The sequence below is a fragment of the Ipomoea nil genome, unplaced genomic scaffold (assembly GCF_001879475.1).
Source record: "Ipomoea nil cultivar Tokyo-kokei standard unplaced genomic scaffold, Asagao_1.1 scaffold2957, whole genome shotgun sequence".
NCBI classification, from domain to species: Eukaryota; Viridiplantae; Streptophyta; class Magnoliopsida; order Solanales; family Convolvulaceae; genus Ipomoea; species Ipomoea nil.
In genome coordinates, this window is record NW_017619385.1 from 3,830,001 (window position 1) to 3,846,618 (window position 16,618).

Here is a 16,618-nt window from a genome sequence, read left to right on the forward strand (position 1 = left end):
ATTATTATTATTATTATTATTATTATTATTATTATTATTATTATTATTACTATTATAATAATAATAATAATAATAATAAATATTATTATTATTATTATTATTATTATTATTATTATATATTTTGTATACGAGTATTTATGTCTTTTAAAAATCTATTTTATATCTATTCTTTTACCCAACCAAACATTGGAATACAATTCATATTCTCTTTCTTACCTATTACTGATTCCATTTCTTATGAAATAGCATTTCTATTTCCTCAAAATGCATTTCATGAACCAAACGTCCACTGCTCTCATTTTGTATTTCTAAAAGTTGCAAATTTTATCTCTAATTTTACAATTATATTGCAATTCCAATCTCTCAGTGGACGAAACCATTCAGGTTGTCACTAGAAAGAAAGAAATAATATTATTTAAAGACTTATATACTGTGTAAAATCCTAATAAAGTTAAGTATAATATTTCGTATGTTGAGTGACTTAAGTTGCGATATTTTTTTGGAAATCTAAAAATTAAAAGTGCAACTTTCAAAAGAGGGTGTTTGGTAACTAGAAAAGTTTGAGCTTTTCAAAGAATTTAAAAGGTGGAAAAATTATTTTTATGGTTGGTACAATCTTTGACTTAGAAAAGTTCAATTCAATAGGAATCTAATTCAATGATATCAAGTAAAGTAGATCCTATTTATGGAGATATGATTCTTTTTCACGGGTGATTGTGAATCTAATAAATTTATTTAATTATATTTATTTATCTTTTTTGGGCGTCAGGTTAAATGTTTCTTATAAATATAAGATATTTATCTATCCCACCACTACGATAACAACACTATTTATCCGAAACAATTTTGTCTCTCTCAATACTTTTTTTTTACATAGATACTGTTTCGAATATTGAATATTCTTATTGTAGACTAAAACTTTTTGGCACATAGTTTATTAATTTACAAGTGATTTATTAAACTCTCAATTATTCGTTATGTTTTTTCTTTTTAATGTTTGTATATAATAAGGATATATTAGAAATTTAAATATAATTTCATAAGAAAGGTTAAACGAACCAAAAATCTTATTAATTTTTTAGGTAGTTCAATTCTTATGTTTTTAGAGTAAAATCAAACATGTCAATTAATTTCCCAACAACGTTATTTCCATCAAATATAATTCCTTGAAAATATTTTTTCTATGAATTTAATTGATAAAAAGTACCAAACGCACTCTAAAAGTGATATGTCAAACTTACTTAGTTGCGTAATGTTTATCACTTACATTCCATCTAGAGGGATTGAATGAAAGAGGATCATCGTACTTCTCTGCACTTAGATGAACAGATGATGGGCAAATCATGAACATCCATCCTCTGGGAATTGTATATCCTGCATTCATCAGTGCATATAGGTTTTGTATTTAGCACACAGACTATTTGAAACCAATATAGAATAGTTTTGTTTAAAATTCAGAATTTGTAATGATAATTACGTAAAAATAATCGTATCAAAGCATATAATCACTAATCACTATAGAACGTATGTAGTCCCCTTTAAATAATTAAGCCATTGATTTCAAATTAATATAACTACAATTTTTTTTCGATATAACTACAGTTTCATTCGATATTTATACACTCAAATATGTGAAAATGTTGTTTAATTTTATTTTATATACATTATAGTTTCATTAAAACACAACTACATTATCATTTTGATATAACTACAGTTTCATTACACAATATACACTCAAATATGTAAAATGTTATTCAGTTTCATTTTATATACACTGCAGTTTCATTTTAACACAACTACAGTTTCATTTCATTTCAATTCAATTGCAGTTTCATTTGATAATATAAAAATAATACGTGAGGCAGTATCAATTTAGATACACTGTAGTTTCAATTCGTAATTATTACACCAAACATGCGCGCTCCGTTAACTGTAACGGCACGCCATTTCTTTATTTAAAGAAACAGCGCCGTTTTTGGACCGCGTGCCGCAAAGCTATGTGGACCACGTTCCACAGTATAATTGCTGCACATAAGGCTTTTTTTTTTTTTTTTTTTTTTTTTTTTTTTTTTTTATAGAAGTGAAGTGGAACAAAATATACATGGAGTTTATATGTAAGCTCATCTTTAGTGGTTTTTTTTTATTAAATATTAAAATAAAATTTTAATAAATATATTAATAAATTTATTACAAAACAAAATATTTTGAGAAATTAAAACACTTTTTCACCCTGAATTGTTTAACTTTTATAAATTTGGTCCATGTAAGTTAATTGAAACAACTTCAGCCCCTAAATATTCACAATGTTGCACTTTTAGTCTATCATGTTATATATTATTACTAGTATTTGCCACGTGCGATGCACGGACAAAAATTTATAAGTACTGTTGTAATGTTATGATACAAAGCAGAATTAGTTTTATTAAAAATGTAAATATAGTTATACAATGTAATATTTAAATGTTAAAGACAATAAATGCATTCGTATTGCTAATCTCATTTGCAATAATGATCTTATAAAGTTAAACGGACAGAGAAAGACCCAGACGACCTCGTAGTTTACATACAATAAAAATAATGATCTTACAAATCTATTAATATGTATTCACACTTAGACGGGAAAATTTTTTCCCTACTTGATTTTACTTTACCTAACTTTCTTTATAAATTATTAGAAAACTAATCAAAATTAAAAAATATTAAAAAGTTAGCGCGCGCGCGCGGACGCACACACACACACACACACACACACACACACACACACACACACACACACACACACACACACACACACACACATATATATCATTCAACAATTTCTGGGATTAGCTTGTGCACACATTAACATACTTACATACACACATTAACATACTTACATGCACACAACGCGTAGGAGGAAAAATCACAACCATCCATCAAAGCTCGTGCACACATTAACATACTTACATGCACACAGCGCATAAGAGGAAAAAATCACAACCATCCATCAAAGCTCGTGCACACATTAACATACTTACATGCACACAGTTTGTATTTTAAGGGGAGTTTGTATTTGAAAACAATCATATATATATATATATATATATATATATATATATATATATATATATATATATATATATATAATAACTTAATAAAAAATTAAAGTTTTAATATAACAAATGTTGGGCCAATATATAATTACATTTTTAAAAAAATTTCTAGGGCAAACCTATTACCTATCCCATTGCTATAGCCTATTTTTCCAAAGTTCATTCACAATTTTGGAGGGAAAGCTAGTTTTGAAGGGAAAGTAGGATTCTGCTTTATTATATATAAAGATAAAGATAAAGAAGATAAAGATTAAACTCCATTAACATATGATGTTATTTTTATAATTTAGAATTAATATTCGCTGTTAAAAAATGATGTATGTTTACATAGCGAGAATGAAACTTTAATAGTGGATATTGATCCTAAATGAAAAAAATTAAATAATAATCTCATAAAAGGAGTTTGATAATAAAGTTTGGAAATTATATAACACGAATGACTGAAAATGCAACATAATGGATAAGTAATGGACTAAATTTGTTTTTTTTTTTTTTTTGAAAGCATGACTAAATTTGTTTAAATCAACTAACAGAGACCAATTTCAAAAAGTGAAACAATTCAGGAGCCAAAAGTGTTGCTTTCAAAATGTTTTTTATGAAAATAAATAATGAAAAATAAAATTATTTACAATAAATATTACTCCATATTTCTAGTGCGTGTAGGTATATTAATTATTTGAAGTTGGAATCCGGAAATATAGGTTTAGATTGATTAAATGATGTATATGTTTATATTTATTACTGTAAATGCGCTACATTATTAAAATTAAAAATTTAGAATGTGAATTTAAAAATGTCAAAAGTTTTACTTGAGCTTGCACGATAAGCTTAATAGTCCGATATTTTAGAGTTTGGGTCAAGAATTTTGAGCTCGACCAAAAAAAAACTAATTAGCTTGAACTAAGAAGCTCGACAACCTGATAAGACTAACCCAAAATCGAATAAGCTGGCATGATTGAAATCCTTATTTAGTCAAAGGTTTGTGCCATATTTTTACATACAAAATATATAAAGTTTGTACTTGCCTTTTATCTCGAAATCTTGCACCACTTTTCTGAAGATTGCTGGAGCAATATCTGCTAGCCTAACGGTTTCATTTATAACCTGTTTCCACATACACAAAATGTGAAGATTACTTAATATCTCAATATGGATAATAAAGGCCGGAAGTCACTAATTTTGAGAAACATCATGTTATAAGATCAAAATTTTTCACCATCACTATATAACTTTCTTGAGTGTCGGCCGGATTGGCTGAGTTCAGTCCTGTTCGATTCGAAAAGTGGTGTTGTGACTTATCATGGATGGATGGATGTGGTTAAATATTTAATGTCCATCTATTTATCACCAATTGGTTTTGAGTAAGATATGACAATTAGATAACCAAAGAACTATGTGTCAAGCGTGCTTGACTTACAGTACATAGTCATAGGATGAGTGAGCGTGCTTGACTTACAACAGTCACATGGTGAATGACTTGCGGATATCAGAGCCGAGGTCACGGGTTCGAATCATGTGAAGTTGACCAATTCCGTATAACTAATAAATAAAAATTGGTCCATGTAGTAATATTCTTTTGATTAGTAAACTAACCATGTGCGTGAACTTCATCGATCTATATTCATTCCATGTAATGCTGGATTCCTTATCTTCTCTGGCCGCAATAATTTTCTCATGCTCCTCCTAGTGTAATTGCATGACATACCTTAACATTAATCATTGCATGTTTCTATTATGCTGTTGAAAAACTTAAATAGAACTATGGGTGTGTTTGGTTCGAGAATTGGAATGAGAATCAAATGCTTGGTAATGAGAATGAGTTTTGGGGAAAATATTTTATATGTTTTGTAGAAGAGTGGAGTTGGAATGATTACTAATATAATATTGATGTTTTGTGTATGACCGTATAATGGGAATAAAGGTTTTAAAAATATAAAAAAAAAAAAAAAATCAAGGCAATTGATCATAATATAATGACGTACAAAGCACCAAAATGAACAAAAAAAATCAAAACAAAAATCTAAAAACATTAATCCAAACTTAAAAATTAGATTACCAATCAGATAGAGTGACACCCATTTTTAATTAGAAGATGAAGTTTTTAATTGGAGGGATAATCAAATTCAATAGTTGTGTTTTAAAATGTTGTCAACCAAACATTAATTATGATTTTGATTCTCATTACCCATGAACCAAACACACCCTAACTGTTATTTATATATAAAGTTGTAATGAAAATTACACTTTTGGTCCTGTGACTATTGTGGTTTTGTTAATTTGAGTACTTGACTTTAAAAACTAACAATTTAGTCTCGTAACTATGCAATTTTTAATACATTTGGTCCACCCGGTAAAATCACCGGCCAAATGTCGTTGGAAAGTTATAAACCATTTTTAATTATTAAATTATAAGGGCAAATCGGTCATTTAATATCACTTTCTTCTTCCTTGCATCTGCTGGTTGGAATTGCCATTGGATTCTGGACTTGATTCGATTGGTGTTGTATGATTTGATTCAGCCATGGATTCTGGACTTGGCCAAAGGATTTGGGTTACTGGGCACTGCGTTGTTCACTCTAAAGCGCCGTTTGCTACCATATGTTCCACGGCGACATCGAAATTCCGCCGGAAAATTCAGCAAAGATTTGCCTTCTGATGGATTTAATTACCTGGGGTGGAACTGAATTGCTAAACCTGGTAAAGAACGTAAATAATAAAAGGATAGATAGATAGGCAAACGATGTCGTTGCAAGGTCGTGGGGAACAAATATTGTATTAGATATCGCTAATAAGTTATTACAATGCTTGATTAGGACAATATAATGAAAGTAGTGAATGTGTCTTAGTTGGACAAAGGAAGGGCTTTTTATACAAGCCGCGGACCTCCCAACTGCCCTTCTAAATTGGGGGAGCGGTTGTCCCCCGCTTTGACCGCGCCCAGTCCAGAGACCGGGCAACGCGGCCAAGATCGGCCGCCGAGGTCATTTGCCGACCCCCTGCCGAGGCCTCGCACTGAGGTCCCGTGCCGAGGTGGCTGCTGAGGTCTCATGCCGAGGCGGCTGTCGAGGTCCTGTGCCGAGGCGGACAGATTTGGCACGTAGCATCGCCCCGGGGCCGTTCTTGCTCCGTGCTCTCGAGTCGGTTCGGGTCGACTTAGTGTTGCAAAAATTGCGCCTAGGCGCTAGGCGGTCCCCAGGCGCCTAGCGATTTTTTCAACATTGGGTCGACTTATAATATATCCATCATTAGTCCCCCACTCTCCGAATTGCGAGTGATCGTCAGTGAAGGAGAGCAGATGCTCCAGCCGACCCGCCAAAAATGACAACCTCTTGGCGTCCACGTCCGAGGCCCACGGGTGTGCGTACGGAAATGCACCTCTTGCGATAAGGTTGGAACTCTATTATGAGCGCAGCTCCTTCATCTGCTAGGACTCAAATGTGATAAAATCCCAATAGGTCTCATTTATCCTACCCACAAATATCTCTAAAGTTAACACATCACAACCATCACCATTTCCCCCTCTTTTTCATTTTCCCCCATTTTTCCCCCTTTTGATTTTCGAATTTCCCCCTTTTTCCTCCCCTCCCACCATCAATATCAACATCCTTCTTCCATTCACTTTCACCACCACACACCGTTCTCTTTCTCCTCTCCCTTCCTACTCCTCCAGCGAGTCCACACGAGCCGCCCCGCCGCATGACCGAGCTGCCCATGCCGACCCCCCTGCCGAGCCGCCTAGCCCGAGCACGGTAACTCTTTCCTCCCTTTTTTCCCCTTAGCGCACGCTGGTTTTTTTTTGTTGTTGTTTGTTTGTTTGTTTTTTTTTTTCCTGCTTAGGCCGAGAACACCCCATTCACCCTTTATTTCGTTTCATAGGCCGATCATACTTCCCCCCTACACCTCCTTTTATTTCGTTGGTCTATATTGTGCATGTACTCTTCTTCCGACTCTTTAGATGATTTTTTGGACTCCGTAGACACCAACACTCTCCCCATGGACGACACTCATGACACCCACTCTCCCTTAGCCATGCACTCCCCTACCGCGAAGGTTACTACGCCGTACGGGGGTCCTTTGGATGCCCATCCTCCTCTTATGGACGACCACAACTCCGTCCCGTTCGAGGACCCCACTATGTACACCCCTCTAGAAACACTTGTCGCCGCCTCGACTCTGGCTTTGACTTCCGCCTACGAGTTCGAAGAGGCTAGGAGCTACGTGGGTTCGGTTGCCGAGGTCCGCCTACCTTCCCCGGCGGGGAACGTTACGGCGCCCCCCGCGCCTCACTTTTTTGGGATCTATGTGCAGTTCCTGAACCTCGGCTTCCGCTTCCCCATCCACCCCTTCGTTGTGGATTTCCTCAACCATTACGGTATAGCTCCGAGGCAATTAGTTCCCAATGCCCATTACCTACTTCTTGCTTTCCTCCTCCACTGCCATACCATCCATGTGAGACCCTATATCGACCTCTTTCAAAGCCTGTTTCAAGTTACATCGTCCTCCGGCCATGCGAGCAAAGGTTTCGTTGCTATCGAAGCTCGGGCGCACATGAAAGTGTTCCATGATATCAATCAGACCAACAAGGATTGGAAGCTCCACTTTGTCTTCATCTCGGTCGGCTCTCCTTGCCTGTTTCTCTCCTGGAACAATCGCTTTGTGCGGCACATGACCCCTCCCAGACGACCCTTTTGGCTCGGGACATCCACGCCTTCCGAGGTGAGTTGGGAGAGATCGCCATCGGAGAGATGATTACGGAGGAGAACATGCAGAGCTTGGGCTTCACGTCGGGCGCTCTGTTGCCGCCGCGCATTCGCCCCCGCCTCTTATGTGCCTCAAGGTCCGACGCGCGCCACTTGATTGATCTGAGCGATTCTGAGCAGTCGGAGCATTCCTCGGGGTCCTTGACTGAGGTCTTCGCCGAGCCCTCCTCCGGGTCCACCTTTGGTCCTTCCCGTGCTTCCTCCCGAGGTCTCTTCCTTCTTCCCTGTTGGACCACCAACTATTTATATTACGTATGCGTTAACCCCAAGTTTGTTTTTATTGCAGTGGGACCTCCTGGTATGGCCTCCCTCCGTGAGCGCCTTGATCGTGCCGTAGAGCACGCCTCCGCGGCGAAGAGACAGAAAGTCGCCGCGCGTCCCCGGGCTTCCCCGACCGATGTCCCGTGCCCAGGTGAACGGATTGTGCACGTAGCATCGCTCCGGGGCCTGTTCTTGCTCCGTGCTCTCGGGTCGACTTATAATATATCCATCATCTTCTTTCTGCTACTTTGCCGGGCATGCCGCTCATGGAGGCTAATGATTTGCATTATTTCTGCTACTTTGCCAGGCGTACTACAAAGATGGTGAATCCCTATGGTGAATTTTCCACCAAAATTTCATCCCTAAAAAATTGATGGTCTTAATTCAAGAACGCACAAAGAATCATCTTGGCCACGGGTGAACGACGGCGATGGAAACTTCATGGTACTTCATCTCCGTTCATCCGCGGCGGGTTAACTTTTCCATTTTTTTTTTATAACCAGCTCTAACGAATGGTATCAAAGTGATTGGTATTGTTTGCTTGATAGGTTTTTAGAATACTATATGGGTTTCAAATACCCCAAAACCCATACCCAAATAAAATAAGGGTATCACCCCCTTTCATTCCCTTATTCATTTCATCCCCTTTGATTAGTGTTTTTAGATTTTTTTGTTTTTTTTTTTTTTTTTTTTCATATTGGTGTTTTGGATATCTTTATATTAGAATCAATTGTCTTGATTTTGTGTTCTTGTATTTTTAAAATCTTTATTCCCATTATAGGATCATACATAACCAAACAACATTATTGATAATTATTCTCATTCCACCATACTACCAAACATGCAAAATATTTTCACTAAAACTCATTACCATTACCAAGTATTTGATACCCATTCCGATTCCGATTCCGATTCCCATGTGTGAACCAAACACACCCTAAAAATGGTTTATAACTTTCCAACTACATTTAGCCGGAGATTTGGCAGGGTGGACCAAATGTGTTAAAAAGTACATAGTTACGAGATTAAATTTTTAATTTTTAAAGTTAAGTACTCAAATTAACAAGACCACAATAGTCAGAGGACTAAAAGTGTAATTTTGTCTAAAGTTGTATATATGAATACTATGAATAATCTATTTCTTTGAAATCTTTGATTATTTAAGTTGACTTATTTAAATAAAGTGATCATATCGAAATGCAAACCTTCTCCCAAAACGTTGAATCCCAAAAGGTTGAAATGCAAACCTGTAGTTGTTTTAAGACGTGAGGATGTTGATTGAGGAACTTCAATGCTAATGTTGTGGCAGAAGAAGTGGTTTCGTAGGCAGCAAAGATAAGCATACAAATTACATCCACTGCAATTTTTTCTGTTAGAAATGTTTCCTCTTTGTCTACTTCACTTAGTAGATAATCCAAGAAATCTTTCTTCTTCTTCTTCTTCTTGCAGCTGGATCGTCTCTCGTTTAACGTTTCTTTAATTAACTTGATCACATTTTTACGTCCCTACAATTCAGCAAGGAGATTACACCAAAAAATATTTTACGTTCCTATATACACATATAAGACAAAAATAAAATACATACAGTAATGTGAAGTTTGGTAAAATTTTCATAATGTATTAAAAGAGGCACCTGCATGGAAGCATAAAAGGAAGTTCCGGGGACATAGAGAGGAAATGATACAAACCCTTCCATGAAAGCTTTATAATACTTTCTAAGCTCCATCGCCTTCTTCTCATCGTAACTCAAAACTTTGCTGGCAGCAAGTTTGAATAACATCTGGGCGAAAACCAAGAATTAATTTCAATGATCTCCTGTGAGATAAAATTGTAATACTAATCCGGAATAAAATACAGTGTTTGTTATGGATAAAGAAAAGGGTAAAAATATTACTCTTTTTTCCCTTATAGTAACAAATACATTATTTAGTATAATTATTGATTCAGACTCATCTCACAGAGAAGAATTCGTGACACAGTCTCACACAAGTTTCATTATTTACACGTCAAAACATGCAAATATTATATAGATTTTTTAATTTATTATGATACTTACAATTTCAGTAGCTTGTTTAATGTCCAAGTTGGAGAGAGCAGTCCAGTGATCCAAATGTTGACGAGCAGTTTGGTCCATCTCGGTGAGCAACGTTTGTTTAAGGTTTTCGGGGCCGACGAGGTTAAGAGCCAGGTTTCTTAGGTACTTGTGGGAGTCGCCATGATGGACCATAAAGCCTTGTGGTCCTGTGATTTGAGCACCGCTTTCTGTGTACCAACAATGGACCAACTTCCCTTCTTGTTGGAATATGAAATGGTTGATTTCTGAGTCGGTTGACACAATCACTTTTTGTCCAACTATGCTTGTTCGAAACAGTGAACCATACCTGAAAAATATATGGGAACTCATATACTCGGCGTTTGATTGGAATGGGAGAATTAGGAAGGGAATAAATTATAATTTGACGGAAAAAAAAAATAATGTGAGAATAAAGTAGAAATTCAATTTACATTATTTGGTAGATAGTAATATAATTTTGAGAATGAGAAATTAAAGGAAGAAGTGATATAAAGAAGGAGTGTTTGGTAGGATGGAATTGTAATTCTATGCTGAATTACTATTTTGTCATTCTTCTTATTATATTATTATTATTATTATTGTTATTATTATTATTATTATTATTATTATTATTATTATTATTATAATACATACATGCTCTGTTTGGTAAAATAGTTAGTCTATAGGCCAATTTTGAGTTATTTGACTACTATTAGTTGTTTGACTTGGTTTAAAATCAATATAACTGTTTGGATAATTAGCTTTTTGTACTTCAAAATGCTAAAATTAAAAAAGCTACTCAAACCAACTTTTTCAATTAGCTTTTTGAGAAAAGAAATTATACCAAACAGCTATCAGGTAACAGCTAATTTACCAAACACCTTTCTATAATCAGCTAATGTTATCAACTAGTTATACCCTCTAATTAACACAATCAGCTAAGAACTATTTACTAAACAGGGCCACAATGACATTTTAGTCTTTATTCACTACTTCTCTTTCAATTTTCAATCATTTTATTTTTACCAATCAAACAATGTAATTTAAATTCTCACTTTTTATTCTTTTCTCATAGAATTAAAATTCATTTCCCCTCTAATTCACTCCTTCCAACCAAACGCTCTGTAAATGTCCTTGTGTATTAATAATAATAATAATAATAATAATAATAATAATAATAATAATAGAGGGTAAATTTCTAAATTTCTTCATTTTTCTTTTGCAACCCGCTGCTAAATTCGAATTCTTGGAGGGGTATATGAATTGTAATTCAATAGTTTGAGGAAATTTCAATTCATCTAACAAAATAATTTAATTGATGACATGGATGATGAATTTCATTGCAATGGAATTGAAATTCATGCCAACCAAACACCTTACCCCATTAAATTAAAGTATCTCTATCATTATATTTTTAGGAGTTTTTTTGTTTTTTGTTTTTTGTTTTTTTTTCCTTGCTTGTTTGAATGAGAGAAATGGACGGAAGAAAAAAGAGGAGAGAGACAATTTACATTTGCAAAAAAATAATTTTTTGTGGGTCTGGTGGAAATTTTTTGAAAAAAAATCATGCTGGACTCGTGCGCTCACCAGTAGGACACACAAAGATGATTTGTTTTTTTTTTTTTTTTTTTTTTTTTTTTTTTTTTTTACTTATTTTCAGGTTTTTTTCCTTTTTTTTTTTTTTTTTCTCTGCTCTTTCCCTATAAACTTAAAAACCTTGACAAAAATCCAAACTGATAAGGATGCGCTTAAGACTGAATGCATCCTTCGAAGGAGCACACAAGAAAATATTTGGCTACCGCCTATTCTTATATGTATGGCCATATTTTACCGCCTATTCGGTGGTTCATGTTCAGTTGAGTTACCATGATTTACATCTTCCCAAGTATTCTGTCGGGTCGGAGTGTGGGGCCCTTAGGGTTGAAGTTCAACCTTTTGGAAGAATGTATGGTCATACTTTAAAAGCAAATAGAAAGGGGAAATTTTAGAGAAAAAAATCAGTCAAGTTCCTTTTATTCAACTACTTAATATTGTCAAAATATCAAATACATTCTTTTTTTTGTGGTAAAATAATATAGTCACTGATATTTTAGAATTAATAATAATAAAAGCTGTTAGAAACATTTCTATTGTTACCTAAATGTATATAAAAGATGTTTCATCCATCTAAATTTACACTACTATCTTTATATTCTTATACTTGAATTAGAAACTAAAATCCATGCTAGTTTTATAGTTTACCTTGTCACTCTCTGTTGAATGAAGGGTGGGATACCTTGGAGGGAGTGAGAAGTGAAGAATTGGATGGATTCACCAATGATTGGAAAACCCATTGAGCCAGGAGGGAGCAACCCTTTGCACTTTGGGTTTCTCCATCTATACACCCAATGAGCAATCGCAATAACTAGAAAAGAAATAAGGTACATAACAAGCCATGTCATTTCGCTACTATACTTTGATGAAGTGAATGATATATGGTCTAAGTTTGCTAACCCCACTTATATAGTGTTGAGGTAGTACTCCAAGAGTCCAAGATGTCATTTCAAATAAATAAATAAATAAATAAATGCCTAGAAAGCTGACACTACGCGATCAGAAATCTTCCCACAACGATAAAAACAAAAATCATCTCCCCCGCCTAATAAATCAATTGCTATATCATGGACCATGTTCCCCATTGTATTGTGGACATTATTGATGCAAAACACATTCATATTATGTATCTACAATTGATATGTTATGTACTTATAGTTAATAAATTATGTACCTATTATATATAATTAGGTCCATTTGAAAATCTGAAAATATTTTTCGAGAGATAATTCAATTTCTGGAAAATATTTTTATTTTTTAGTGTTTGGCGGATGGTCTAAAAACTACATTTTTTTTGTTTGGTAGAAAGTTAAGAAATTACTTTTTTCTCTGTTTGTTTCATTTTCTTGAAAAATGAACATAAATACGGAGTATATTATAAAGTTATTTGTTATACAATATTAATTGTAAAAATGATAATAATAATTGATATATATATATATATATATATATATATATATATATATATATAAGAGCTCATATATGGTCATGTCATTAAGTGTGGCAGTGTGGTCGTATCTGTGTCGTTGAATCAGTTTAATCTAACGACAGTGGCTAATTCTGAGGATTTGAGGATTTTAGCACGTTTTGGTAAGTGGGAGTGTTATGGTAATTACAGTGGCCATTTATAGCGGCCGGGTTCCAGAAATACACCAACAGTGTTGACAACATGCACCAATAGTATAATAAAACACACCAATAGTGTATTCCCGAACATTGTATGGTTTATTTATTTATATCTAATGGCGCGTTTTTGGTGATGCGTACCTAATTTGTGTATGTTTCTTTGATGTGCATTTCATAACATAGATGGTGTATATTTGTATAACAATTGGTGCGACCGCACTGAACACACGGGAAAGCGTTGCCGCACCTAAACTTGGCACCAATGGAAATCTACATATACACCGGAGTAAGCCTAATAATGCACCAATTACACAAATAAAACACACACCAATGTGATTTTCTATATTCCAGTGCCCTATGACGAGTTTACCATTGCAATTCGCTGGATAGGAGAACGTGCGCAAAAATACTTGAAGAATCTTGATTAATGTGATTCATTGAATTTATCTAATCTAATGGCCTGTAATGGACTATATGACCACACCTAACAGCACGGCTGCACTTGATCACCCCTCCCTATATATATATGATGGTACGGACATGGATCTACCTAAAAATAAAATGAATTAAACGACTGTTTTAGTTAAACAACGTACGAAAAAGTAAGTAAATATTATTAGCTCTTTGTAAATTATTTAAATTCCATATGGTTGGTTGGTGAGGGGGAGAGATTCCTGCATGTCCTTATCCTTGTAGGAGTAGGAAGCATTTCCTACATTTGCGTGAGACAAAAAAAGTAACCTCCTCATCGCCAGTACGTAGGAGATGACAAAGTATCCTCAGTCTCTTGTTGGACACGAGAAAGTTGCTTCATCTTCCGCCAGAGAAGATCCAACGAACAACTCACTACTACAAAAATAACATACAATGTCAAACATATAACGCCGATAAACATTAAATCAATTTATACTTTCTTTTTAAAAAAACTTTTCACGTCGGTTTTAAATAAAACCGATATCGTAAATAATTTTAATGAATATACTATAAACACTGACGTCGTATAATATAACTATTAATTTTATTTTTTTTTTTACAATTGGTATACGACGTCGGTTTGTAATAAAACCGACGTCGTATACTACTGATTTTTTTTTTGGTTTTTTTTTTTATAAATAAATTTACGACATCGGTTAATAGCAAACCGATGTCGTATTTTATGAATTTTTTTTAATCAACGAGTATATGTCTATTCTTTATAAAATCGATGTTAGTTGTATACGTATGTTATTTTATATTTTTAATTTATGATACGACGTCGGTTTTACTAAAAAAAACCTACACAGTAGGGCTTTTGAATTAAAAAAAAAATTACAAGATACGACGTCAATTTATTACAAAATCTACGTCGTATCGTAATATTTTGAGACCAGCCATTCCCTTCTAGTTTTCTTCTTCTTCTCTTTCAAACCTAAGCCATTGTTGCCATCTCTCCTCCATACCATTGTTGCCGCCACTGCCACCGAACGTGTTCACCGCCGCTGCTAGGGGAGAGCAACAGACGAATCGGATCGGTTCGAATGGTCGGAGGCTCAAACCGCTCAGATTTCATATTTGATTATTTAAACTCAATTATGTTGTTAAATGTAATTTAACCTTTCAGTTTTATTGTTGTTTCGGTTCGGTCGGATCTCCGAATGGAATTCGGGTAATATACACTTAAAAAAAAAAAATTTAACAAAAACCTTGAAAATTGAAAATATATATCATAATATATTTTGATTCCCATATTTTCAGAATTCAAGTGTATCCTTTGAATACTTGTACAATAATGTACGAAATTACTAATATATAAGTACATTAGCAACTTATAAGTAATTATTATACAAAATGGAAATATGAAATACAGAATTACTATAAGTCTATAATCTAAATAAAATCTAAAGATTTACAATTTACCCATTACAAAAAACTTACTAGCCAACTACTAACTACTAAGTTCTAAGTTTATCAAGTTATCCAAATTCCAAATCATTACAGATTTACAGATTCATCATTCATGATTCATCCACAAAATACAAATTACAAAATATCAAGCTATCCATTTCCCATTAGATTCAAAATCCAAAACCTACTCTTCTTCTCCAACAAGGTTTACGTCATCACTCTGACCATTTAAATGTGCACCACGAGCATCGTTAACAATTCCATTAACAACAATAGTGGATGCCATAGACTAATTCACCAAAAATATCAATTTTAAGATTGTTTGTGGCAAATAAGTCAATGTACCATATATATATATATATATATGTGTGTGTGTGTGGGGGGGGGGGGGGGGGTAAGGTTTAAGTGGGGATACTCCCTCCCATGAGAACGGTGGACTATTCTCAGCTTTAAAATCAATGGTGAGGATTTAAGCATCATATTAATTAATACGAATTACACATAATTAATGAGGTGTTAACTTTCCATGTGTGCAACTTGCATGCGATAAACTAGTAATTAAGGAAAGGACCAAGAATATCTCTTCCATTATAAGTGCACTTTGACTAATGACCTAGCATTATCTTTTTTAAATATTTAGGGTGCAACATTTGCACACAATCTATCACCATCCAACAATGAAAGTGCAGACAAAATATGTAGGGTATGCACAAATATGACAAACATTCTAGACCCACTGAGATGCATACATTACCACAAGGCATATTTGATCACAGTTCTCATGTGGGGAGTGTTCTAATTTGATCCTTAATATATATATATATATATATATATATATATATATATATAAAACAAGAAGAGTGTTTTCAAACATGAGGTTATAAACCCAACGAAAGAAACAAGGAGAAGAAATTCGAGTTATATTAATTATTTACTTAATTTTTTTTCTAGAAAAGGAGGATAATATCCAGGATCAGTGGTTGATCCTCACAACATTGCAGGATGCTGGCTCCAACGATGCCCAGTTCGTCCTCTCGCAGAAGGCTTGTAATCCCCTGAATTGCCACTGCAAACTCAATCCTATTGTCGCAATCCTTAAGAGCGTGCTTTGCGAGCCAATCCTCCACCTTGTTATGTTCTCTCGGGCTTTGTTTGAATTGTAATTCCCAATTCCGAGCCTTTGATGCTCTGCACAACTCAACGATATTCCTTCCCAACCCCTCGTACACCACGTTTTCCTCAATCAGCTTGATGGTTAGTGTTGCACTAGCTATCTGACTCTATCTCGATCAACTCTACAAAAACCTTGCTCCCAGGCTATCTCAACTCCGGTGTATATTCCCTATAGC

General features: G+C 34.4%; 1 protein-coding gene across 1 annotated transcript in view; it reads right to left on the bottom strand.

Annotated features, from left to right (window-relative positions):
- The window catches only part of LOC109162782 (cytochrome P450 87A3-like), a 13,500-nt gene extending 893 nt beyond the window's left edge, over window positions 1-12,607 (bottom strand). Inside the window, exons 1-7 of the mRNA XM_019311465.1 lie at window positions 12,408-12,607; window positions 10,170-10,494; window positions 9,747-9,893; window positions 9,361-9,618; window positions 4,686-4,775; window positions 4,118-4,196; window positions 1,268-1,374 (exon numbers count right to left, since the gene is read on the bottom strand). Coding sequence (XP_019167010.1) covers window positions 1,268-1,374; window positions 4,118-4,196; window positions 4,686-4,775; window positions 9,361-9,618; window positions 9,747-9,893; window positions 10,170-10,494; window positions 12,408-12,607 — 1,206 coding nt within the window. The remainder of the gene's footprint in view (window positions 1-1,267; window positions 1,375-4,117; window positions 4,197-4,685; window positions 4,776-9,360; window positions 9,619-9,746; window positions 9,894-10,169; window positions 10,495-12,407) is intronic.
- Between the last annotated feature and the right edge of the window lie 4,011 nt (window positions 12,608-16,618).